Source organism: Syngnathus typhle, linkage group LG7 (assembly GCF_033458585.1).
Source record: "Syngnathus typhle isolate RoL2023-S1 ecotype Sweden linkage group LG7, RoL_Styp_1.0, whole genome shotgun sequence".
Taxonomy (NCBI): Eukaryota; Metazoa; Chordata; class Actinopteri; order Syngnathiformes; family Syngnathidae; genus Syngnathus; species Syngnathus typhle.
The window spans coordinates 2,065,721-2,091,417 of NC_083744.1; the positions used below are offsets into that span (position 1 = coordinate 2,065,721).

Here is a 25,697-nt window from a genome sequence, read left to right on the forward strand (position 1 = left end):
TCGCGTTTCTCAAAGTATCTCCTATAAAAGTGATTGGAACCGACTAAAGTTTGATCTAACACATTGGTACTGCTTACTTATGTTTCCCTACCATATTGATCCGTAAATTTACTCTGAACATTAACGGAGCAGCCTATTTTGAAATGAAATCGCCTCGTGCGTATAGCAGCTATCGTTATAGCATTAGCCACCCGCAAACTCCCATGAGCCTCAGCTCGCAGACTCCCATGAGCCTCAGCAAAGTGTCATGGCGGCCCCCTGTAAACAATCACATTTCTCAAACTCTCTCCCATAAAAGTGAACGGAACTGATTAAAGACTAATTTAACACATCGGTGCTGCTTATTTATGATTCCGTTGGATATTGATCCGTAAACGTACTCGAAAACATTAACGGAACAGCCTATTTTAAAATGAAATAGCCTTGCGGGTACAATAGATATTCAGTGACTTAAGTTTTTAAGTGCACCTAATAGTGCGAAAAATACGGTAAACCAAAATAATCACAAACAGAAAAAAACACATTCCGTCACACAAACTATATTCTGTTTTAAAAATTTTGAAGTCAACCCTTTCACACAGTCAAGCTGAAACTTACATGGCGTATGACTGGAAAAGAAGAGGAAAGAAATTCCTGGGTGAAGTCTCCATTTCCCTTGATGCAATGTCTGACAAAACACAGCGCTTCCCCTTCCACTCACAGCTCTTTGCAACTCCTGGGTTAGATACCTACAAATATAGATACAAAAACCTTACCCTCAATGAACACATATCACTGATAGGTGAAGGTCTGGAAAGGTATGGCAGCAAACAAAGCTAAAACTAGAGATGCACCGATCCGATATCTGGATCGGATATCGGCCCCGATATCAACAAAATAGATGGATCGGGTATCGGAAAATGCAGCCGATCTGCGAGCCGATATTTTCCTTAATCTATTAGGACGCGGGCTACGTCATACGTCAGCAGCACGTGTGCCGCACGCCACGAGAGTTTTCTAAACAAACGCAAACATGGAGCGAACGTTCGCTTCTCTTCCCCGGGTTGCTAAGCGGACGACAAACCCTGCGCGTTCGCTTCTCTTCGGGTTGCTAATGGGACGTCAAAGGCTGCGCGTTCGCTTCTCTCCCGAATGGGGGGGGGGGGGGGCTAATCGGATGTCAAACGCTGCGTGTTCGCTTCTCTTCCGGGGGGGTGTTAATGGGACGTTAAACGCTTTGTGTGCCGGGCTCCATCTAGTGTGGAAACTGAGAAGCTGAGCTCAAGCTTCTTGTGCGGGCCATATTCAATTATGTTTTCAGAATTTGCTGCGGGCCAATAAAAACTGGACCGTTAGTTTGGACACCCCTAATTTAGAGCAAAGAACTGTGTAGTCTGCCTGATGCCATTGCCTTTGGTCTTTTCTGTTCCACATGTAGAGTTATGTACCGTTTTTTTCCGTGTATAGTGCGCAAAATTTAACTAATTTATTGTCCTAAAATCTGGGGTGCGCATTATACATGGGTACAAAAAAAATTTTAATTTTTTTTTTTTAATTTTTTTTTTTTTTTTAAGTCCCAATGATCGTCACACACGCAGGGAAGCAATGGGTCCCATTTTTATAGTCTTTGGTATGGTCTTAACTAGGCTGGATGTAATTTTTTTTGTTGGCGTTGATTTCTCCGACTGCCCGTAAACGCACCACCGCGCACAGGAAAGAGGCGGCTCTGTATGGGAGAGACGTTGAAGAGGAATAAAAACACCCTTGGAAACCAAAACTTGCCCCTCGTCGTGACTCGGAGCCGCAACAAATGTTTCGGATTTGTGTAGGGTACATTGTGAGACAGCAAACGAGCAGGTGAGCGAGCAAGCCTTGTCTGATACGAGAGCATTGCGGTCGCATGGAGCGTGTTTGAAGTGAACAGCAGAGAAGAAAGGAACAAGGCAAAGTGTTGTGAAATAAAATATTACCTGTAATACGGATTTAGGTAGAGAACTGAACTCTCGCTCTTTATATAGCTGACGTGTCTTGCGCATCCGTCTGCGCATCTGTAATGGCGGCCTCCGTATGATATCCGGTTTGCGTGTGTGCGAGAGTGAGAGAGAGCGAGAGAGAGAGAGCCCGAGAGAGAACGCTCAACCGTAGCGCGCCGCCGACCGAGCCGTCAGACAGAGCCGTCGCTGAAATTTAGAAGATATTTTTAAAGTCCTGATGTACTTTCTAAAATTTAAGTGGACCTCAGTGCGCACTGCGCAGGCAGCTTAATTTGGTGCGGTCGCGCAACCGCAGCGCGCCGGGCGCTCACTGTCGCATTGCTTAAAGAGCGCCTTTGTGTTTTAGGATGAACAGCAGAGACCAAAGGAACAAGGCAAAGTGTTGTGAAATAAAATATTACCTGTAATACGCATTTTGTTATTTGCTGATTGAAACTGCTAATTAAACTGTGAATTGAAACTAATAGGAAGAAAACAACTCTCGCTCTTTATATAGCTGACGTGTCTTGCGCATCCGTTCTGTGCATTTTATTTCACAACAAAATAAAATGTTGTGGCTTGGTCGATCACCTGCTCGTTTGCTGTCTCACAATGTACCCTACACAAATCCGACCCATTTGTTGCGGCTCCGAGTCACGACGAGGGGCAAGTTTTGGTTTCCAAGGGTGTTTTTATTCCTCTTCAACGTCTCTCCCTTACAGAGCCGCCTCTTTCCCGTGCGCGGTGGTGCGTTTACGGGCAGTCGGAGAAATCAACACCAACAAAAGAAAAATACATCCAGCCTAGTTAAGACCATACCAAAGACTATAAAAATGGGACCCATTGCCTCCCTGCGTGTGTGACGATCATTGGGACTTAAAAAAAAAAAAAAAAAAAAAATTAAAAATTTTTTTTTTAAAAAATTCATAAAAATTGGGTGCGTATTATACATGGGTACAAGCTTTTTTCCAGCATCAGCATGCCATTTTTAGGGGTGCGTACTATACATGGGGGCGCACTATACACGGAAAAAAACGGTAGCTTGTTAAGTCAGTGCTTCTCAAATAGTGGGGCGCGGTGCTATTACTGGGGGGGCGCGTGTGACCCTGGGGAACAGGCTTTTTTTTTGGCAGTACTAGAATAAAGTGTAATTGCGCGTTTACTACAGCAGGGGGCAGTGGCGCTCTCATTGTTACTTCTGTCACGTTTGCGACAGTGCAACATTTTACGACTTACAAGACAAGTTAGGATAGTCACAGTGGGGAGGGGGGGCGCGAATAGATTTCTTCTTGCTAGGGGGGGGGCGTAACAGAAAGTAATTGAGAAGCACTGTGTTAAGTCAACCATAATATCGGATCGGTATCGGGTATCGACCGATACGCAAAGTCACGGCATCGGTATCGGTATCGAAACTGAAAAAGTCGGATCGGTGCATCTCTAGCTAAAACTGATAACAATTTGGAGGAATACGGAGGACATATCACAAATTAGATATGGGACAAAGCCCTTGACAGTAGGGCTGAAAGATTTAGCAGTTTCAGATCAGAACAGTGATCTCAGATAACGTGATTTCAGGGTGGGGGGGGTGTCAGTGTTTGGAAGGGGAATGCCCTTCCATAAGAAAAATCCCGTGGCTACATTTGGTCTAGCCGTTTTTATCGCCCCTCTATTCCTCAAAGACAAAGATTTCCCGACATTTTGCATTGAAAACCGAATATAATGAGTTCAGAGGCGGGTTCCGGGGTTCCACTGTACGTTATTCGACAGAATTGATGAATTTATTTTTACCGATGACATGCTGAGCTTACAGCTTCTTTAAGACTTGTTTGTTCAACCATAGGCCACACACTGTGGCACTTTTGAAGTCGCAACAGAAAACAAAATGAAAACGCCACAGAGAGATCAATGTATTGTAATTAGGCGAGCTTAGACTTTGGTAATGTAAGATGGCCAACAGTAGCTTCACTTCTTGTAATAGTAATAGCACTCCTATGTACATAATAAACACAAAACCGCAAATGAATCAGGTACAGCAACCAACTCAGTGGCCTTGTGGTAGAGTGTCCGCCCTGAGACTGGAAGGTTGTGGGTTCAAACCCCGGCCGGGTCATACCAAAGACTATAAAAATGGGACCCATTGCCTCCCTGCTTGGCACTCAGCATTAAGGGTTGGAATTGGGGGGTTAGACCACCAAATGATTCCCGAGCGCGGCACCGCTGCTGCTCGCTGCTCCCCTCTCCCCCAGGGGATGGATCAAAATCACTCAGGGATGGGTTAAATGCAGAGGACAAATTTCACTACACCCGGATGTGTACTTTAGTGTCAAATTATTAACTAAATTAATCCCAGATTTAAAAAAATCCTGAAAAGCAGAATAAAGCAATTATTCAATGGAAGAAGGTTTTTTTTGTACCGTATTTTTCAGACTAAAAGTCGCTCCGGAATATACGTCGCATCAGCCATAAAAACCACAATAAAGTGAAAACAAACATATATACGCAAGTCGCACCGGCGTATAAATCGCATTTTGGGGGAAATTTATTCGACAAAATCCAACACCAAGAACAGACATGAACGAGCAACAACAGGCTAAACGATACGGTATGCAAACGTGACAAACGAAAAGCTGAGAAAGGGCCAGAAATAACATTAACAGTTATCCAAATAACTATAACATAAATAACACCTTTATCAAACCATCTGTGTCACTCCAAATCATTAAATCCATCGATCGTCCTTTACGTAAACAATGCCGCGTTTGCGCCGCGCCGCCGGACTCGTCGTCAGTTGCAGTTCAAATGATTCCACAGGCCCATATAACGACATATAAATTATATATCAAATAACTATTATATAAACAACAATATTCTCAAACCATCTGTGTAACTGCAAATCATTAAATCCATCAATCGTCCTTTATGGAATCAACCCCGCGTGTGCGCCGCGCCGCTGACGTCGGACGCATCAGTTGCAGTTCAAATTATTCCACAGGCCCATATAACGATATATAAAGTACCGTAATTTTCGGACTATAAATCGCACCGGAGAATAAGTCGCACCAGCCATAAAATGCCCAAAAAAGTGAAAAAAAAACATATATGTATATAAGTCGCCCCCCCCACCCAAACTATGAAAAATAACACGACATAGTCTGAAAATTACGGTATATATCAAATTATATTAATAACAATATTACAAACCATCTGCGTCACTCCAAATCATTGAATCCATCGATCGTCATTTAAGGAATCAACGCCGCGTGTGCGCCGCGCTGCTGCCGACAGACTCGTCAGTTGCAGTTCAAATTATTCCACAGGCCCATATAATGATATGTGAAGTATATATCAAATTCCTATTACCGTAATTTCCGGACTATAAATCGCACCGGACTATAAGCCGCAGCAGCTAGAATCCGGGGATATTTTAGTTTTTTTCTTATATAAGCCGCACTGGACTAGAAGCCGCACGTGCACACGAGTTTTTTTACAAAGAAAGACAGCCTTTTTAAAGTTTTAATAACATACTTTAACATGTCTTTCTAAACATTGCCTGTGATGCAGCAGTAGTACCGCAGCAACACGGAAGTGTGCACACGAGTTATTAACAAAGAAAGACTGGACACAGAAAGCTTTTCTAAAGTTTTAATAACATACCTTAACATTTCTTTCCAAACACTGCCTGTGATGCGGCAGTAATACCGCAGCAACACGAAGGTAACACAGCACTAATAGGGTTTGATTAAATAAAACATACCGGTAAAAGTCACTGAGACGCGGCGGTAACACAGCAGCAACACGGTAGCACAGCATTAACAGGGCTGATTAAAAAAGCATACAAGTAAAAGTAAAAAAAAGAGCTTCATCGTCTTCATCTTCCTGCTGTGCATTGAAACCATCGAAGTCTTCCGATTGGAATAGCGTTAGTTATCCTTTGCCACACACTTTCTCAGTATCTCTTTTGTCGTCGGTTTTATGCATTTCTTCTAGCATTTTCCATGATGAGGGTCTGTTCATTCTAATTTTATTCATACACGAAGCGCTAAATTACATTAAACTAGCGAGCGACACATATAGCTACAGAGTAGACGGGACCACGAAATAAAGAAAAGGGTGACGCAACACAATGTCATCAACATCGACTGCCTTTAGCTCAAAAGCGGCATCATATGCATTTCTTTTGTCCCCCATAATGACGGTTTGTGTATAAAAGCTTCCTTTCGGTAATGTCCGTCTTGATCTCGTTCTGTCTCTTCTTTGTGTGAGTTATACGGCACTATTTGCCTGGCGGATGGACATGCGATCAAGACACCACTTTTCTCCCCAGTGACCATGTCATATCCCTCTGCCCAGCAAAGCGGTGCTGCACAACAGCAGTTCACAGCCTTTTTACGAGTGTATAAAAGGGATCAAGTTGTCACAAAAATCACAGAAAAAATCATATATAAGCCCCCCATGATGACGGTTTGTGTATAAAAGCTTCCTTTCAGTATTGTCCGTCTTGATCTCGTTCTGTCTCATCTTTGTGTAAATTTTACGGCACTATTTGCCTGGCGGATGGACATGCGATCAACACACCACTTTTCTCCCCAGTGACCGTGTCATACATCCCTCCGCCCAGCAAAGAGGTGCCGCACAACAGCGGTCCACAGCCTTTTTACGAGTGTATAAAAGTGATCAAGTCATCACAAAAATCACGGAAAAAATCCTATATAAGCCGCACCGGACTATAATGATGGTTTGTATATAAAAGCTTCCTTTCAGTAATATCCCTCTAGATCTCGTTCTGTCTCATCTTTGTGTAAATTTTCCGGCACTATTTTCCTGGCGGATGGACATGCGATCAACACACCACTTTTCTCCCCAGTGACCATGTCATATCCTTCCGCCCAGCAAAGCGGTGCTGCACAACAGCAGTTCACAGCCTTTTTACGAGTGTATAAAAGGGATCAGGTCGTCACGAAAATCACGGAAAAAATCATATATAAGCCCCCCATAATGACGGTTTGTGTATAAAAGCTTCCTTTCAGTATTGTCCGTCTTGATCTCGTTCTGTCTCATCTTTGTGTAAATTTTACGGCACTATTTGCCTGGCGGTTGGACATGCGATCAACACACCACTTTTCTCCCCAGTGACTGTGTCATACATCCCTTCGCCCAGCAAAGAGGTGCCGCACAACAGCGGTCCACAGCCTTTTTACGAGTGTATAAAAGTGATCAAGGCATCACAAAAATCACGGAAAAAATCCAATATAAACCGCACTGGACTATAAGCCGCAGGGTTCAAAATTTGAGAAAAAAGTTGCGGTTTGTAGTCCGAAATTTACGGTATATAAACAACATTATCAAACCATCTGTGTCACTCCAAATCATTAAATCCATCGATCGAAATCTTCGCAACGCCGCGTGTGCGCTGCGCCGCTGACGTGGGATTCGTCTTCAGTTGCAGTTCAAATTATTCCACAGGGCCATATAATTGTAAACAACAATTTTATCAAACAATCTGTCACCCCAAGTCATTAAATCCCGTGATCAAATCCTTTGTCCTTTATGTAAACAACGCCGCGTGTGCGCCACACCGCTGACGTCAGTTGCAGTTCAAATTACAGTAATCCCTTGTTACATTGCAGTTTGTTTATCGCGGTTTCACTACATCGTGGATTTTTTAATTTTGAAAATTTGTGAATAATTTCACATATAAGTCACCCAAACTATGAAAAAAAAACGTATGTAAATGTACTGAAACCGAACCTAAAACCATGTCACAAAAACCGAGGTACGCACTATACTAGGTCTGTACCGTTGCACCTCTAGTCCATAAACTCCAAAATAGTCACTGATCGTTTTGAAATTTTCTTACCTTTAAATGGGTATTAGTAGAGATGTGCATAGAGATTTTGGTGATAATAGCTAAGTTTTCGGACACTTTCATTCGCAGTGTATCAGTCACAATCCCAACCTCAGGCTCACGTCCTGATAATTCTATCTTTCTCTTTCTAAATGATATTAGTTTGCCAAGGCGCTCTTGCCGCAAAGACAGCATTCATACTTTGCCATGTGTGGAAATCAGGAGGAAGTATAGCGCAAACTGCACTCAGCTGTCAAACGTCTTGTGTGTGTTTGTGGTGGTATATCAGTTGAGCAATATCCTTTGTGAATAGGATGTTAACGTGGATCAAACTGCAGGTGCAGATGAAGTCCTGTTTAAGGATTAACAGTGGCCACAGTTCATCCATTGTGGTTTCGGGTCTGTGTGTAAAGTACCCACCTGAGACAACCTCTTCTGGCAATGACTTCTGCATGGCTGTCATTGAGCACATCACCTGAGCAGAGTAAAAGAAAATTGAATCTGTATGACAGACCTATACAGAATGTATTTAAATTACACATCAGCTACTCGTAGACCATGCACAGTGTCATGTAACATGGGGTGTGGGGGGAACAGATGGTGCAAAAAGTGAGTATGGATTGCTCCCAGGAATAAATTGGCAGGGCTGAAATTCCAAATTTTAGCAGCAGATGATGCAAAATTTGAATTGAGAATGATTGAATAAATTGGCAGGGCTGAAATTCCAAATTTCTTTCAATTCCAATTTCAAGATGGTGCCAAACCGTTACAGGAGACCAAAGATGGGCAAGAGAAGCTGAACTAGCAAAAATAGAAATAAACAGAATAACACGGGGTCGGTTTTTGGGTCACACACGGAAGCACAAATGTGTTTTTTATTTTTTGATCTTAATTTCTTTGCTTGGCTAAAATATATTCTGTAACAGCTTAAAGCAATATTATCACTCAATTAGACCAAGGTGCCCACCACTATGAAAATGGAGGTGTGTTAAAAAATGTTTGAAAGATTGATACAAAAGTTGTTTTTATTTTTCGATCTTAATTTCTTTGCTTGGCTAAAATATATTCTGTAACACCTTAAAGCAATATTATCACTCAATTAGACCAAGGTGCCCACCACTATGTAAATGGTGGTGTGTTAAAAAATGTTTGAAAGAGTTTGTTTTTATTTTTTGATCTTAATTTCTTTGCTTGGCTAAAGTTAAAGTTAAAAGTTAAAGTAAAATATATTCTGTAACAGCGTAAAGCAATATTATCACTCAATTAGACCAAGATGCCCACCACTGTGAAAACGGTGGTTAAAAAATGTTTAAAAGATTGACTCAAAGGTTTGGATTTTTGATTTTATGGTTGATTGAAGTGTAACTTTGAAGTATTATTTTTACAAAAAGAGAAGTGAAGAAAAGAGGAAGTAGGGGGGCTTACCAGGGTGTTGGCTGAACTTTTGGTGGAAGATAGTGCATGGGACAGATGAAGGGTGGAAACAGCTGCCAGAAAGCAGCAGGTGTATAAGCGTGGGAAACTGGGGAGTATAGAGGCCAGTGAAAGGGGGGGGTAGAGAAGTCTATAAAAAGACCGCTCTCTCTCCCAAAACGCGTTCATACGTGAAGAAGCCCGTACGAGTTCCAAGACTTTCTAAGCCTCCGAGATCTTTGTGTGAGACGCAAGATTGCTTGCCTGTATTAACTTGGATTTACTCAAAAGAATTGGACTGGACAACATTGCATGAAGAACTAGGTAAGGGGAACGACTTTTTCTGTATTTCCGCGAGGGGGGGGGGGTACAGTCATCGGGTAGTCGGTCCTCTCGAGGCCAATCTAGTTCCCAAATTGGAATTTTAGAAATAAGATCGAACTGATCACTCGGCTTTATTTGCACCAAAAAATGACACCCAAATGGTAGCTACCTTTTCCTTCATTTCTGATCTATGTTTTACAATCAAAGTACTCCGAGATTGAATGATTTCATTTGTACGGGTATCAGTGAGTGGGATTGTTCAGTATTTGGAGGAATTACGATTTGTAATTCTATTTCATGCCTCTTCAATAAATGTGTTTCATATACTCATTTAATTCGTTGTGCGCTAATTTGTATGATATATGCAATCAATTGTTTGTGGTTGGTTTGATAATTCGATTTATTGACGGGAGATTATTATGGTATGCAATCATACCGTAATAAATAAAAATAACGAAGGTGTTTAAATTAGATTAATTGGATTGGTGTAGAGTTAAAAGTAATTTAATTGTCCGTTGAGCGCGGGCCCGTTCCTATTTTTGTCGGGCCGCGTCAAAAGCTAAATCGGACAGTTTGGGGGGCTAAATTGCCTTCATAATTATTTGCGGGATGAGTGAATCTCGTTAAACATTTAATTCGTTTAAATATTTGCTTCGCTTGAGTAAAATAACGAAGGTGTTTAAATTAGAGTGGTAGAGTTAAAATTGGTAACGGGCCGTCGGGCGCGGGCCCGTCTCTATTTTTGTCCGGCCGCGTCAAAAGCTACATTGGACGATTTTGAGGGATTGATTTGCCTTCAAAATTAATTGCAGGATAATTGTAATTCGTGTAAATAATTTTGATTCGTATTAAGAAAAATATTATTCCTTTTAAAACAATCGAGTTGGTTGAAGCATTCCAAAGGTTAAGGGTTTATATCTATAATGTTAGAATTAATGATTTAATACATTAAATTCCTTCTCAAACACTATTAGTCATACTTCCACTAATTTGATTTTTCTTCGAATAAAGAGACGTGGGCTCGTTACTTCCGCAACAAAGTGGAGCAGATCTATATCAAAAGTTACTTCAGCAAAACTAGTGCAAGGGTGCGCTAGAACAACGAATTATGGTTGCCCAGAAGATGTCATGTCCAACAGGGAAACTACCGTTTTTTTCCGTGTATAATGCGCAAAATTTAACTAATTTATTGTCCTAAAATCTGGGGTGCGCATTATACATGGGTACAAAACTGGGGACGAGCCATGACAAATCTCCCTCGAAATCAAACTTGAAATCACCTTTCTTCTTGTTTGTTGTCAATCGCGCATCGCATTCAGCCATCCTGCCCAACACACTTAGTCAGTAAAATTCATAATTGACGACACATCGTTTGATGCGATGGTGCAATCCTTGATGGTGTGTTATTGTCAAATATTGTTTGTTTTTTAATCTCCATCGCGGACCGGACGTCATACGGAGGCAGTATGACTGCGCATGCGCACCATGGATCCGATGCGCAGAACAGATGCGCAAGACACGTCAGCTATATAAAGAGCGAGAGTTGTTTTCTTCCTATTACCGTTTCAATTCACAGTTTAATTAGCAGTTTCAATCAGCAAATAACAAAATGCATATTACAGGTAATATTTTATTTCACAACACTTTGCCTTGTTCCTTTCGTCTCTGCTGTTCACTTCAAACACGCTCCATACGACCGCAATGCTCTCGTATCAGACGCTTGCTCGATCACCTGCTCGTTTGCTGTCTGTCACAATGTACCCTACACAAATCCGAAACATTTGTTGCGGCTCCGAGTCACGACGAGGGGCAAGTTTTGGTTTCCAAGGGTGTTTTTATTCCTCTTCAACGTCTCTCCCATACAGAGCCGCCTTTTTCACATGTCCACACGCCACTTCCCTCTCTTTTCATCTGATCGCGGTGGTGCCTTTACGGGCAGTCGGAGAAATCAACGCCAACAAAAAAAAATACATCCAGCCTATTTAAGACCATACCAAAGACTATAAAAATGGGACCAATTGCCTCCCTGCGTTAAATTTAAATTTAAAAAACAAAATTAAAAAAAATTGGGTGCGTATTATACATGGGTACAGGCTTTTTTCCAGCATCAACATGCCATTTTTAGGGTGCGTATTATACATGGGGGCGCATTATACACGGAAAAAAACGGTACCGTAATTTTTGGACTATTGCGTTTTTTTCCCAGTTTGGGTGGGGGGGGGCGACTTATACTCAGGAGCGACTTATATATGTTTTTTTTCACAAATGTTTACTTGATCATTAACATATCACTTACTCACAAGTATAGTTGACCACTATTTTTAGTATAGTTGATGTCCTCTGTCACCAGGATGACAAAAGACGAGAAATTTGATCGATGGATTTAATGATTTGGAGTGACACAAATGGTTTGATAATATTGTTGTTTATGTGATAGTTCTTTAAAATATAGTTTATGTATTGTTGTATGGGCCTGTGGAATAATTTGAACTGCGGCGCGGCACACAGCATTGTTGACAAAGAACGATCGATAAAAGACGAGAAATTTGATCGTTGGATTTAATGATTTGGAGTGACACAAATGGTTTGATAATATTGTTGTCTATGTGATAGTTATTTAAAATATAGTTTATATATCGTTGTATGGGCCTGTGGAATAATTTGAACTGCGGCGCGGTACACGGCATTGTTGACAAAGGACGATCGATAAAAGACGGGAAATTTGATCGATGGATTTAATGATTTGGAGAGACACAAATGGTTTGATAATATTGTTGTTTATGTGATAGTTATTTAAAATATAGTTTACATATCGTTGTATGGGCCTGTGGAATAATTTGAACTGCGGCGCGGCACACGGCATTGTTGACAAAGGACGATCGATAAAAGACGAGAAATTTGATCGATGGATTTAATGATTTGGAGTGACACAAATGGTTTGATAATATTGTTGTTTATGCGATAGTTATTTAAAATATAGTTTACATATCGTTGTATGGGCCTGTGGAATAATTTGAACTCGGGCGCGGTACACGGCATTGTTGACAAAGGACGATCGATGGATTTAATGAATTGGAGTGACAGATGGTTTTATAAAAGCAGTGCTTCTCAAATAGTGGGGCGCGCCCCCCTTGGGGGGCGCGGTGTTATACCTGGGGGGGCGCGTGTGACCCTGGGGAACAGGCTTTTTTTTTGACAGTACTAGAATAAAGTGTAATTGCGCATCTTCACAGCAGGGGGCAGTGGCGCTCTCATTGTTACTTCTGTGACGTTTGCGACAGTGCAACATTTTACGACTTACAAGACAAGTTAGGATAGTCACGGTGGGGAGGGGGGGGCGCGAATAGTTTTCTTCTTGCTAGGGGGGGGCGTAACAGAAAATAATTGAGAAGCACTGTATAAAAGAGTTGTTTATGTAATAGTTTTTTTTAAATAACTGAATCTTACGTCAGGCCCGTTCTCGGCTCCTCGTTTGTGTTTGTCACGTTAGCATACGTATCATTTAGCCTGTTGTTGCTCGTTTATGTCTGTTCTTGGTGTTGGATTTTGTCGAATACCGTTTTTTTCCGTGTATAGTGCGCAAAATTTAGCTAATTTATTGTCCTAAAATCTGGGGTGCGCATTATACATGGGTACAAAATTTTTTTAATTTTTTCTTTTTTTTTTTTTCTTTTTTTTTTTTTTTTAAGTCCCAATGATCGTCACACACGTAGGGAGGCAATGGGTCCCATTTTTATAGTCTTTGGTATGGTCTTAACTAGGCTGGATGTAATTTTTTTTGTTGGCGTTGATTTCTCCGACTGCCCGTAAACGCACCACCGCGCTCCGTGCGCGCACGGGACAGCAAACGAGCAGGTGATCGAGCAAGCGTCTGATACGAGAGCATTGCGGTCGCATGGAGCGTGTTTGAAGTGAACCAAAGACTATAAAAATGGGACCCATTGCCTCCCTGCGTGTGTGACGATCATTGGGACTTAAAAAAAAAAAAAAAAAAAAAAATTAAAAGTTTTTTTTAAAAAAATTCATAAAAATTGGGTGCGTATTATACATGGGTACAAGCTTTTTTCCAGCATCAGCATGCCATTTTTAGGGGTGCGTACTATACATGGGGGCGCACTATACACGGAAAAAAACGGTAGCTTGTTAAGTCAGTGCTTCTCAAATAGTGGGGCGCGGTGCTATTACTGGGGGGGCTGGTGCGATTTATACTCCGGAGCGACTTATAGTCCGAAAATTACGGTACGTACATACATAAACTGATCATCGCTAGGGGAGTTAGCATATGCCTGGTTTGTTTGGTATAAATACATGAATGAATATCAACAAAATGCAAAACATTAAAAGCACATATTTTGTGAAAACATAATTACATTTAAGATAAAACATCAGCAGCTTGAGTCTTTCCTTTTTAGGAAAGAGAAATTTCTGTACAAGTTTTAAAAGTCAGATTTTTTAAAAACACCTATGACTGATGTAAGATGTGTTCACAATCAAATTAATATCTGAAAAAAAATCAGACAAATGTTGCTTCAATTCATGAACTTTGATTATGCTTTAATGCACAAACTGTCACCACATGGAAAAGTTACTTGTGCTTTTTCCCATACAGCATGAACATTGTTTGCATCATGCGTAACGTGTGACTTTTTGTTTTGTTTTTCTTCTCCGTGAGTCGTCACCTTACTATGGTGGAATGGGTTAGCATGTGATCCATGGAGTTATGTTGTCTGGAGCTTTATAACCCTGGCAGGGTCACCCATGGCACGAGGTATGACCAAAGAGACCCCTTATTGTTGATGGAGGATTTCTTTTCGAGATGCCTGATTTTGAATGATGTGCAGGACCTCAGTAATATTAAAATTTTGAGTGAGTATATATTTGTGAATAAAATGCACCCAATGAGTTTTTGCACTTATTGTTCATTTTTGAAGTACTTACACTTTAAAGTTTTACTTTGGAGAATATTTTTTTGTAAGCAGCAATTCGTCAATCTTTGCCAGTTTCAGCCACATCATAGCTGGGACACCAGCAGGGCATCTTGGCTGCTCAACTGTCTTTGTTCACCGAGCAAATAGAAACATACAGTAAGTAAGGCTTTGAAAAACATGTACCGTATTTTTCAGACTAAAAGTCGCTCCGGAATATACATCGCATTAGCCATGAAATGCACAATAAAGTGAAAAATGACACATAAGTCGCTCCAGAGTATAAGTCGCATTTTGGGGGAAATTTATTCGACAAAATCCAACACCAAGAACAGACATGAATGAGCAACAACAGGCTAAAAGATACGGTATGCTAACATGACAAACACAAAGAGCTGAGAACGGGCCTGACCTAACATTGACACTCATCCAAATAACTATAACATAAATAACACCTTTCTCAAATGTTGGAATAATTTAAGTAAAGCCTTGTCATTTACGAGTTTATGGCTTTCCTTTTATCTAGGTTCTTTCTCTTTAGTGACAGGGATGTCTTTTGATCCCTGTCAGCCATATGTATCCTTCCTGTCCTTATGTTATCTGTGTCTTTTTGTTCCTGTAAGAGGCCTTCACTAATACTGAGCTGAGCTTATTTGCATAGGCGAAATGTTCTTATTTGGTTGAAAGAAACTTCATTCCTTTTAGTTAACTGTAGGTTTGGTTCATAGATTGTTGTTGATCAGAACCGTTTTTCTTTGTTAAGTGTTAAATACGGTTTGAAGTAGTTGCGTATAAGTTATGCCATATTTACTCAATGTTTGTTTAAGTGTTTCGGACAAGTCACTCATTGTTATTGAGTGTTAATTTACTAAGTAGTTAAAGTCTAGCCAAGGTTTAGTTGCATTGTTCCACAGGAAAAGCGGCAATTCAAGTTATCTAATCACACTCGAGGACAACTCGGCCAACAACTGGAGAAGAACAGATGGACAAACTCTGCGGGGGTCACGGGCCGACAATGAAGTGCTAATTCACACCACACTACATTCTTTGGCTAATCAGCGTTGCTACAGACACAATCTCCCCTCCCTTTAGTGTAGCAACGCCTCTGTAACCAGGGCAACCAAAACATTAAATAGAGGAGCACGTGGAGTGAGAACTCAGAATTGATGGAGATTGTAACCGAGTTTCCTCTCTCTATCGTTCTCCTTGCGAGTAAACCTGTTCTGGTTCTTTTCTCCTCTTCCTTCCAGCGTGTGGTTAAATGTCTGATGGTATTTAGACCTGACATCAAACCATCTGTCTCACTCCAAATCATTAAATCCATCGATCGTCCTTTATGTCAACAATGCCGGGTGCGCGCCGCTGACGGCGGTTGCCCTTCCAATTATTCCACAGGCCCTTATAACGATATATAAATTATATATCAAATAACTATTATATAAGCGATAATATTATCAAACCATCTGTGTCACTCCAAATCATTAAATCCATCGATCGTCCTTTATGTCAACAATGCCGGGTGCGCGCCGCTGACAGCGGTTGCACTTCAAATTATTCCACAGGCCCATATAACGATATATAACTTATATATCAAATAACTATCATATAAGTAATAATATTATCGAACCATCTGTGTCACTCCAAATCATTAAATCTATTGATTGTTCTTTATGTCAACAATGCCACATACGCGCCGCGCCACTGACGCCGGTTGCACTTCAAATTATTCCACAGGCCCATATAACGATATATAAATTATATATCAAATAACTATCATATAAGCAATAATATTATCAAACGATCTGTGTCACTCCAAATCGATAAATCCATCGATCGTCCTTTATGTCAAAAATGCAGGGTGCGCGCCGCTGACGGCAGTTGCACTTCAAAATATTCCACAGGCCCATTAAAAAAGAATTTTATCAAACAATCTCTGTCACTCCAAGTCATTAAATACCGTGATCGAATCCTTTGTCCTTTACGTAAATCACCGCCGCGTATGCGCCGCAGTAGCAGTTCAGATTACAGTAATCCCTTGCTACATCGCGGTTCGTTTATTGAGGTTTCACTACGTCACGGATTTTTGAATTTTGAAAATTTGTGAATAATTTCACAAATAAGTCGCTCGTGATTATAAATCGCCCCCCCCACCCAAACTATGAAAAAAAAAAACGCGATTTATAGTCCGAAAAATACGGTAAATCCGGCCTCGTGCGCCACCTGACAAGGCAAAGGCAAACAACACTAGATACTTAGATATAGTGATACACGTCGACTCTAACAATACTAGGATGAGGCAATAAGAGAAAATGATTTCAAATGATCAGTTCATCCTCATGTTCTGCAGGAGCCTGATAAATGAATCAGGTGTGTTTAACGAGGGAAACTTGGAAAACAAGTAGGAATGCGACCCCTGAGGACTGGAGTTTGAGACCCCTGACATAGACCTTAAGACCTGGGAAGACATGGCAATAGATAGGTTGACAGGGAGAAACCTTGTCCGTGAGGGTGCTGCACTCTATAATGCTGACCTCCACCATACTGCAGAAGACAAGCACAGACTCAGAAAGAAGAGAGTCTCCAACAAAAAGGCCCAACCCAAGCCCACCACCACATTCAACTGTCCACACTGCACAAGAACAATCGGGTCCAGGATCGGCCTTCACGCCCATCTGAAGACCCACAAGGACCAAGACGGGGTCATATTCGACCACGGGTGACGGCCGACGATGATGATGATGACTCCGTGGTTTACGGCTAAAACTCGCACACTTGAACAATTAGGCAGAAAACTTGAGGGCAAATGATGTGCAACTAAAATTGGGGTCTTCCGTCAGGCATGGTGAAATACAGGTACAAAGAAGTAGTTGTTTTAGCAAAAACTAAGCACCTATTTTAGGACACAACTCCGAGTCTTGAAAAATGTATTATTCAAAGTGATTCTGCAATAAATCTTGGTGATAAACTTGACCCAACTCTCTCTTTTCAAACACAACTCCTTGGTTTAAGCCAAGTCTTCCACTTATGCACATGGCATCTGAAAGGGTTTAAAAAAAAATCTGGGTTGAAACAGGCCACTCAACAGTAAATTGACTTGGCCTCATAAAGCACACCGTATTTTCCGCACTATAGGGCGCATTTAAAAAAATATATTTATATTTATTATATTTACTCAAAAAACCACAGTGCGCCTTATAATGCAGAGTGCCTTATCAAAGTCAAAGTCGGCTTTATTGTCAATCTCTTCACATGCCAAGACACACAAAGAAATCGAAATTACCTTCGCACTATCCCACGGTGAACAGACATAGTACACGATATACAAACAAGTAAACAACACAAAATAAAACCAAGAAGGCACAAACAATGAAAAATAAGAGTGATGAATAAATAATAACTAAACAAATAACACAATAAATAAGAGGAGCAAAACGGAGTAAGTGTGCATACAGCAGACAGTCAGAATATAGTGCAAAAGTACAGGACGCTACGCAGAAGGGGGAGAGAGTTCAGGATCCTAACAGCCTGGAGTATGAAGCTGTTGGTGAGTCTGGTGGTGCAGGAGCGCAAGCTCCTGTACCTCTTCCCAGAGGGCAGAAGATCGAACAAAGAGTGAGCGGGGTGACTCGCACCACTCACAATCGTGGTCGCCTTGCGGGTGAGATGGGAGGTGTAAATGTCCTTCAAGGGGGTGAGTGATATGGAAATATATATATATATATTTATATATATATTTATATATGGATCAATTGATGAATTTGTCGATCCGTACTAGTTGTACACAGCGCTCTGCCAAAATGTTTCAGTACGACTAGTAAATTACAAGGTCGCATCGCTTTCAGCATCACGACAACCATGGTCAGGGGCGTCACTGAAGTAAGCTACTACTGGTCGATCGCAAGACATTTAAGAAGAAAAAAAAAAAAAGGTTGGGGAACGCTGCTCTAGTGTGGCTTATTCATTATTTAATTTGAACTATTTTAATTAAAATCTCGTATCAGCAGTCTTCACACATAAAAACACTCAATAAAGCACATGAAATCAAAAACTTGTTTTCAATCGTGCGTACCACTCCGTTCCGAAGTCCCGTTGTCCGAATCAAACCTTTTAACTCCGGAGTTGCTCTTCATTTACTGATGACCTCCTGCTTCGACCAAAAATCCATAGTTGAAAATCGTTTGGATATGTAATCCGAAATGTAAAGACGGAAAAAAAAAAGAATGTAAAACGAAACAAATGGACAACTGCTCCTCAGTTCACTGTAAATTTGAACTGGAAATCTCTTATTCTACAGGTAGGCGCATGAAATATCCCAGGATCACTAGCACCTCCTGCCATAAGGCTGGAGAACCTTTCTTCGTAGCCTCCGTAAGATCTCTTTTCAAAGCCGTTTTGTTCATCTAAAGTAGTGTTGTCCAAACTACGGCCCGCGGGCCCCAATTTTTATTGGCCCGCAGCAAATTCTGAAAACATAATTGAATGTGGCCCGCACAACAGCTTGAGCACTTCTCAGTTTCCACACTAGATGGAGCCCGCCACACAAAGCGCTTGACGTCCAATTATTAAACATATAAACAAATACAATAAACAGATACCGTAAATTCCGGACTATTAGCCGCACCGGACTATAAGCCGCACCAGCTAAAATTGGGGGATATTTTAGTTTTTTTCTTATATAAGCCGCACCGGACTATAAACCGCACGTGCACACGCGTTTTTTTACAAAGAAAGACCGTTCACAGAAAGCCTTTTTAAAGTTTTAATAACATACTTTAACATGTCTTTCTAAACATTGCCTGTGACGCAGCAGTAGTACCGCAGCAACACGCAAGTGTGCACGCGAGTTATTAACAAAGAAAGACTGGACACAGAAAGCTTTTTTAACGTTTTAATAACATACCTTAACATTTCTTTCCAACGCGAGTTATTAACAAAGAAAGACTGGACACAGAAAGCTTTTTTAAAGTTTTAATAACATACCTTAACATTTCTTTCCAAACACTGCCCGTGCCGCGGCAGTAATACCGCAGCAATACGGAAGTAACACAAGACTAATAGGGCTGGATTAAAAATAACATACCCGGTAAAAGTCATTGAGACGCGGCGGTAACACAGCAGCAACACGGTAGTACAGCACCAACAGGGCTCGTTAAAAAACATACCAGTAAATGTAAAAAAAGAGCTTCATTGTCTTCATCTTCCTCCTGTGCAATGGTGAAACCAGCCTTCCTCCTCAGCGTCCGATTGGAATAGCGTTAGATATCCTTCGCCTCACACTTTATCAGTCTCTCTTTTGTTGTCGCTTTTATTCATTTCTTCGAGTGTGATGAGGGTCTGTTCATGGTAATTTTATTCATGCACGAAGCGCTAAATTACATTAAACTAGCGAGCGACACGTTTCGCTCCAGAGTCGACGGGACCACGAAATAAAGAAAACGGTTACGCAACCGTCTTGACAAACTAGCACGTCTTCTTCGGCGCATTATCTCTTCTTCGTCTGTCTCGCTCTTGCTTCCTGCTAGAGCGCCCCGGAGGCCGTAAAAATCCATAAATACGCCGCGCCGCCATTTAAGCTCTATTTCCCTATTTGACAGCCAAATCGATTGCTTTTAACTTAAAAGCTGCATCAAATGCATTTCTTCGTGTGTTTTCCATGAGGGTGTGTGCGTGATGCGCGAAATGTTCAAAACACAAACTAGCACGTCTTCTTCGGCGCATTATTTCTTATTATTTCTTCTTCGTCTGTCTCGCTGACAAACAAAGAAGAAATTGTAGTGGGTTTACATAATTCACCCGGAACCCAAGTTCACGTTACATAGTTCCGGTGGGACAGTTTACACGTGTGGGAATTTCCTGTTTAGTTTAGTGTGTGTGTTAGACTCTCAAACGGAAAAGAGTCTAGCCGTTGTTGAATGAGAATAATTATGAATGTCATTAAAACAACTGCCGTCGGCACCGTCATTTGTCACTCCGCCTCCGACTCCAGTCCTTGCACACCACAAAATAATAATAATAATAATAATAAGAAGAAGAAGAAGCAAGAGCGACTTGCTTCCTGCGAGAGCGCCCCCTGGAGGCCGTAAAAATCCATAAATACCCCGCGCCGCCATTTAAGCCTCGGGGTTCAAAGTAACCTTCTGAATAAAATGCATGGAAGTTCACGTTCATTACAACTTGTTTTTGATGAGCAAAATGTCAGAAGAATTTAATTTAAATGCTGATTGATTGGGTTTTAATACAATGCAGATGGTCCAAACAGCGCCACTGCTTTGTGTAATCTCTGAGTCACATGGCAGAGTAAAAGAAAGGTTTTAGAGCCCTTTGACGCAGGTCACCTAGCGTGCATTCCTACTAAAGCTCATAATAGTCACAAGTAGGGGTGTAACGAGTCATCGATACACATTGATTAATCGCTCTACGATTTGTTGGCATCGATGCTAAACGTAAACATCGATCTATATCGCCCGTTTTTGACCTCGGACATTAGACGCGACTTTATTTTGAAATCCAGTTCATTGTTGCTTGATTCCTCTTTCCGGGAGCAGTGCGCGGCGTGTTGTGTTGTGAGCAGAGCAGGCACGTGAAAGGGGAGCCGACAACTACGCGGCTGATGCTATGGCTAGTGTCCAAGAAGACGAGGAAATTCGCTCGCCTTTGGGCTTCAAGTCATTCGTTTGGAAGCACTTTGTAATTTCCTAAATAAAGAGTTCGCAGTACCTTGTTGATTTTGCGTATGAATTGTTATAAATCAGGATATTGTTCTATATCGATCGTAGAGCACTATATCGTGATGTATCATGAATGAATCACAGCAGGCTTTAAGATATCGGCAAATATCGTATCGAGCGTCTTTGTATCGATATATCGTATCGTGACAAAACCCGCGATTTACACCCCTAGTCACAAGCAACACAGCCAGAATAAGCAGCAGCCATAGTAGTGTTTCAAAATAGTATTTTTGTTGTTTTTTTCTTCAAGATACCGCAGTGTATAAAAGTGAAATTTATTTTTTATTTTTTTTTGCCATTTTTCACATGTCCTGAGTGTTGTTAGTCACCTAAATGTAAAATTCCTTGTCTGGCACGCTCAAACATGGCAAATAAAAAACTCTTAAATCTTGAAGTGATCAAGTCATCACAAAAATCACGAATCAGCAGCATGATGAAAATAAAATTGAACGTATTTTTTTTATTGTCGGACTCGGTGGACTCGGTCAAAATCAGCACCGAGTCCGAGTCCGGCAAAAATGACCGAGTCCGACCGAGTCCGAGTCCCCGAGTCCGAGACCACAGCCCTGATTATTATTATTATTAATAAGTTTATTTATTTATTTTATTTATTTCTGTTTGTTGGTTTATTTTTTGTTTGTTGTATGGACTTATATGAGGCACTTTAGAGTGTTACCGTAATTTTCGGACTATAAGTCGCGTTTTTTTTCATAGTTTGGGTGGGGGGGCGACTTATACTCAGGAGCGACTTACATACATATATGTTTTTTTTCACTTTTTTGGGCATTTTATGGCTGGTGGGACTTATACTCCGGTGCGACTTATAGTCCAAAAATTACGGTATTTGTTTTTTTGGGGTTTTTTTGTTTTGGATGTTCAAAATAAAGATATCAATCAATCAATCAATCAATCAATCAATCAATCAATCAATCAATCAATCAATCAATCAAAAGATCTGAAAGCAGATTTAGGTATATGCTCACACTTGGGATCGAACCAAGTTCTTACCGACCATGAGGCCATGTCACGAACCAGTCGGCTATTTCGACATGACGCATTATGCATCAACGCACGCACTCGCTTTTTCTTTTTAACTAAAGAAAGTATGACCATGAAAAATAAGTGGGGTTGCTGGCCCATGTACGAAGCCAAATCGTATCACGTTCATACGGAATGGGAGTTGGGCTTTTTTTTTACCTCATTGACTGGGTTGACATTCCCTTTAGCACAGCTCCATCTAGTGGATGCATAACGGCACCCTAGTCAACCCCAGTTTGATGCAGTAGCTTGTATTTTATGCACGTTTTAATCCGGTGCACACTATATATGGAAAAAATACAAAAATCCAGTGCACCTTATAGTGCAGAAAATACTGTAGTTGTTCTTGAAAAGTGAATTTTCAATTGTCAGATAATGGAACAGCCATTGGGGAAAATCAAAATTGCTGATGGTCAACACGCCCATGTTTATGCCAGATGCCTATGCTGACCCAACCATCACCATTTAAAACTTGAAACCGTCATTAGATACTAAATTATGCCCCTAGAGATTTAAGCAAAACCAATCACTCAAAATAAAAATACGCCACATACCTTTGGGACTCATGGCAGTCTGTCCAATACACTTTGTCCCAGTTCCAAGGGAAACAACTTCTTTTTCAACTGAGGGATAAAGGGGATATAAAAGGATTAAATGAACGGTGGGTCTAAAATACCTGTAAAACACAAATGAGAAGACAAATAAATCAATATGATTTATCTTCTTAAGTAAATCAAATCTATGGTGCCCCAAAGGGATATGGCAGGTTTAGCAAATCATTTGCATGGCTGTTTTGGAATCTATGGAATTGGAGGAGGGAGGCATCCATCCATCCATCCATCCATCCATCCATCCATCCATCCATCCATCTTCAGCTTATCCCCACGGGGGTCGCGGGCGTTCTGGAGCCTATCCCAGCAGTCATCGGGCAGTAGGCGGGGGACACCCAGAACTGGTTGCCAGCTAGTCGCAGGGTACACAGAGACAAACAACCATCCGCACTCGCACTCATACCTAGGGGCAATTTGGAGTGCGGAATCGGCCTACCAAGCATGTTTTTGGGATTTGGGAGGAAACCGGAGTGCCTGGAGAAAATCCACGCGGACATGGGGAGAACATGCAAACTCCACACAGGGAGGGCCCGAGGTGGAATCAAACCCGCACCCTCCTAACTGTGAGGCAAACGTGCTAACAAGTGCTCCACCGACCCGCCAAAAATTTTATATATAAAATATATATATTTTTAATTAGTCATTCAAATGAGATTATATGACGTGTATCTCAATCAGCCCATGTGTTGTCACAGTTTGGGGTCAATAGTTCACATGACCTGGGAGCTATTGATATTTACAGTAAGACCTATTAACTCCAAAATGTGCACAATGATAGTCATACATGGGCTCATTGAGATACACTTCTTACAATTTCATTCCAATGTTTCAGATATTTTTAATATATTTATCACTGTATATAATAGCATTTTTGCTCAATAACTCCAAAGTCATGTAACCTAATTGACTCATAACAAACATTGCAGGATGGTCGTCCCATGTGGGCTGGTTGAGATACACCTCTTATTTTTTCATTTGAATGTTTTTTTTAATTGAACTTATTACTGTAAATATACAGTTCATTACTTCACTTGAACTTATTCAAAACATGAAAAATAGAGGGAATAAAATCAAACTACGTAATTAACACTTTAAAGCGCCATATCCTCTGGACATGTCCTCTGTCACCAGCATGACATAAAGGACGAGAAATTTGATCGATGGATTTAATGATTTGGAGTGACACAAATGGTTTGATAATATTGTTGTTTATGTGATAGTTATTTAAAATATAGTTTATTTATCGTTGTATGGGCCTGTGGAATAATTTGAACTGCGGCGCGGCACACGGCATTGTTGACAAAGTACGATCGATAAAAGACGAGAAATTTGATCGATGGATTTAATGATTTGGAGTGACACAAATGGTTTGATAATATTGTTGTTTATGTGGTAGTTATTTAAAATATAGTTTATATATCGTTGTATGGGCCTGTGGAATAATTTGAACTGCGGCGCGGCATTGTTGACAAAGGACGATCGATGGATTTAATGAATTGGAGTGACACAAATGGTTTTATAAACGTGTTATTTATGTAATATTTTTTTTTAAATAACTGAATGTTACGTCAGGCCCGTTCTCAGCTCCTCGTTTGTGTTTGTCACGTTAGCATACCGTATCGTTTAGCCTGTTGTTGCTCGTTCATGTCTGTTCTTGGTGTTGGATTTTGTCGAATAAATTGCCCCCCCAAAATGCGACTTATACTCCGGAGAGACTTATAGTCCAAAAATTACGGTAATGATTATTTAGATCTTTTATGCTTTAAATCTCTTTTGTTTCTCTATCATAGTCATACCGTTTTTTTCCGTGTATAATGCGCCCCCATGTATAATACGCACCCTAAAAATGGCATGTTGATGCTGGAAAAAAGCCTGTACCCATGTATAATACGCACCGAATTTTTTCAAAAAAATTTTAAAAAATTTTTTAATTTTTTTTTTTTTTTTTTTTTAAGTCCCAATGATCGTCACACACGCAGGGAGGCAATGGGTCCCATTTTTATAGTCTTTGGTATGGTCTTAACTAGGCTGGATGTAATTTTTTTTGTTGGCGTTGATTTCTCCGACTGCCCGTAAAGGCACCACCGCGCTCGGTGCGCACATGTGAAAAAGGCGTGCGGACGTGAAAAAGGCGGCTCTGTATGGGAGAGACGTTGAAGAGGAATAAAAACACCCTTGGAAACCAAAACTTGCCCCTCGTCGTGACTCGGAGCCGCAACAAATGTTTCGGATTTGTGTAGGGTACATTGTGACAGACAGCAAACGAGCAGGTGATCGAGCAAGCGTCTGATACGAGAGCATTGCGGTCGTATGGAGCGTGTTTGAAGTGAACAGCAGAGACGAAAAGAACAAGGCAAAGTGTTGTGAAATAAAATATTACCTGTAATACGCATTTTGTTATTTGCTGATTGAAACTGCTAATTAAACTGTGAATTGAAACTAATAGGAAGAAAACAACTCTCGCTCTTTATATAGCTGACGTGTCTTGCGCATCCGTTCTGCGCATCGGATCCATGGTGCGCATGTGCAGTCATATTGCCTCCGTATGACGTCCGGTCCGCGATGGAGATTAAGAAACAAACAATATTTGACAATAACACACCATCAAGATTGCACCATCGCATCAAACGATGTGTCGTCAATTATGAATTTTACTGACTAAGTGTGTTGGGCAGGATGGCTGAATGCGATGCGCGATTGACAACAAACAAGAAGAAAGGTGATTTCAAGTTTTATTTTGAGGGAGATTTGTCTCTTCCCCAGTTTTGCTATGTGTCTAGGTTGCCATAGTTTCTGTTTGCGTCGCCCCTCCCTTCCTGTGTCACCTCAATCAATGTAACGTGTTTTGTATTTAAGTCCTG

The 25,697-nt window shown here is 40.9% G+C and overlaps 2 protein-coding genes across 9 annotated transcripts in view; one reads left to right on the forward strand and one right to left on the reverse strand.

Moving 5' to 3' along the window:
- The window catches only part of adat1 (adenosine deaminase tRNA specific 1), a 49,390-nt gene that overhangs the window by 18,454 nt on the left and 5,239 nt on the right, over window positions 1–25,697 (reverse strand). For 7 of the 8 annotated variants that reach the window (XR_009715048.1, XM_061284296.1, XM_061284298.1 and 4 more), the window contains 3 exons: window positions 22,780–22,848; window positions 8,218–8,272; window positions 598–728 (listed from right to left, as the gene is read on the reverse strand). Coding sequence is in view for 7 of the 8 variants with exons in the window: in XM_061284296.1 (XP_061140280.1) it covers window positions 598–728; window positions 8,218–8,272; window positions 22,780–22,848 (255 nt within the window). In the remaining variant the exon portion in view is untranslated. The remainder of the gene's footprint in view (window positions 1–597; window positions 729–8,217; window positions 8,273–22,779; window positions 22,849–25,697) is intronic. The other variant, XM_061284302.1, reaches the window with a different exon arrangement.
- The window catches only part of ciapin1 (cytokine induced apoptosis inhibitor 1), a 144,595-nt gene continuing 128,299 nt past the window's right edge, over window positions 9,402–25,697 (forward strand). Inside the window, exon 1 of the mRNA XM_061284307.1 lies at window positions 9,402–9,534. The gene's annotated coding sequence lies outside the window, so the exon portion shown is untranslated. The remainder of the gene's footprint in view (window positions 9,535–25,697) is intronic.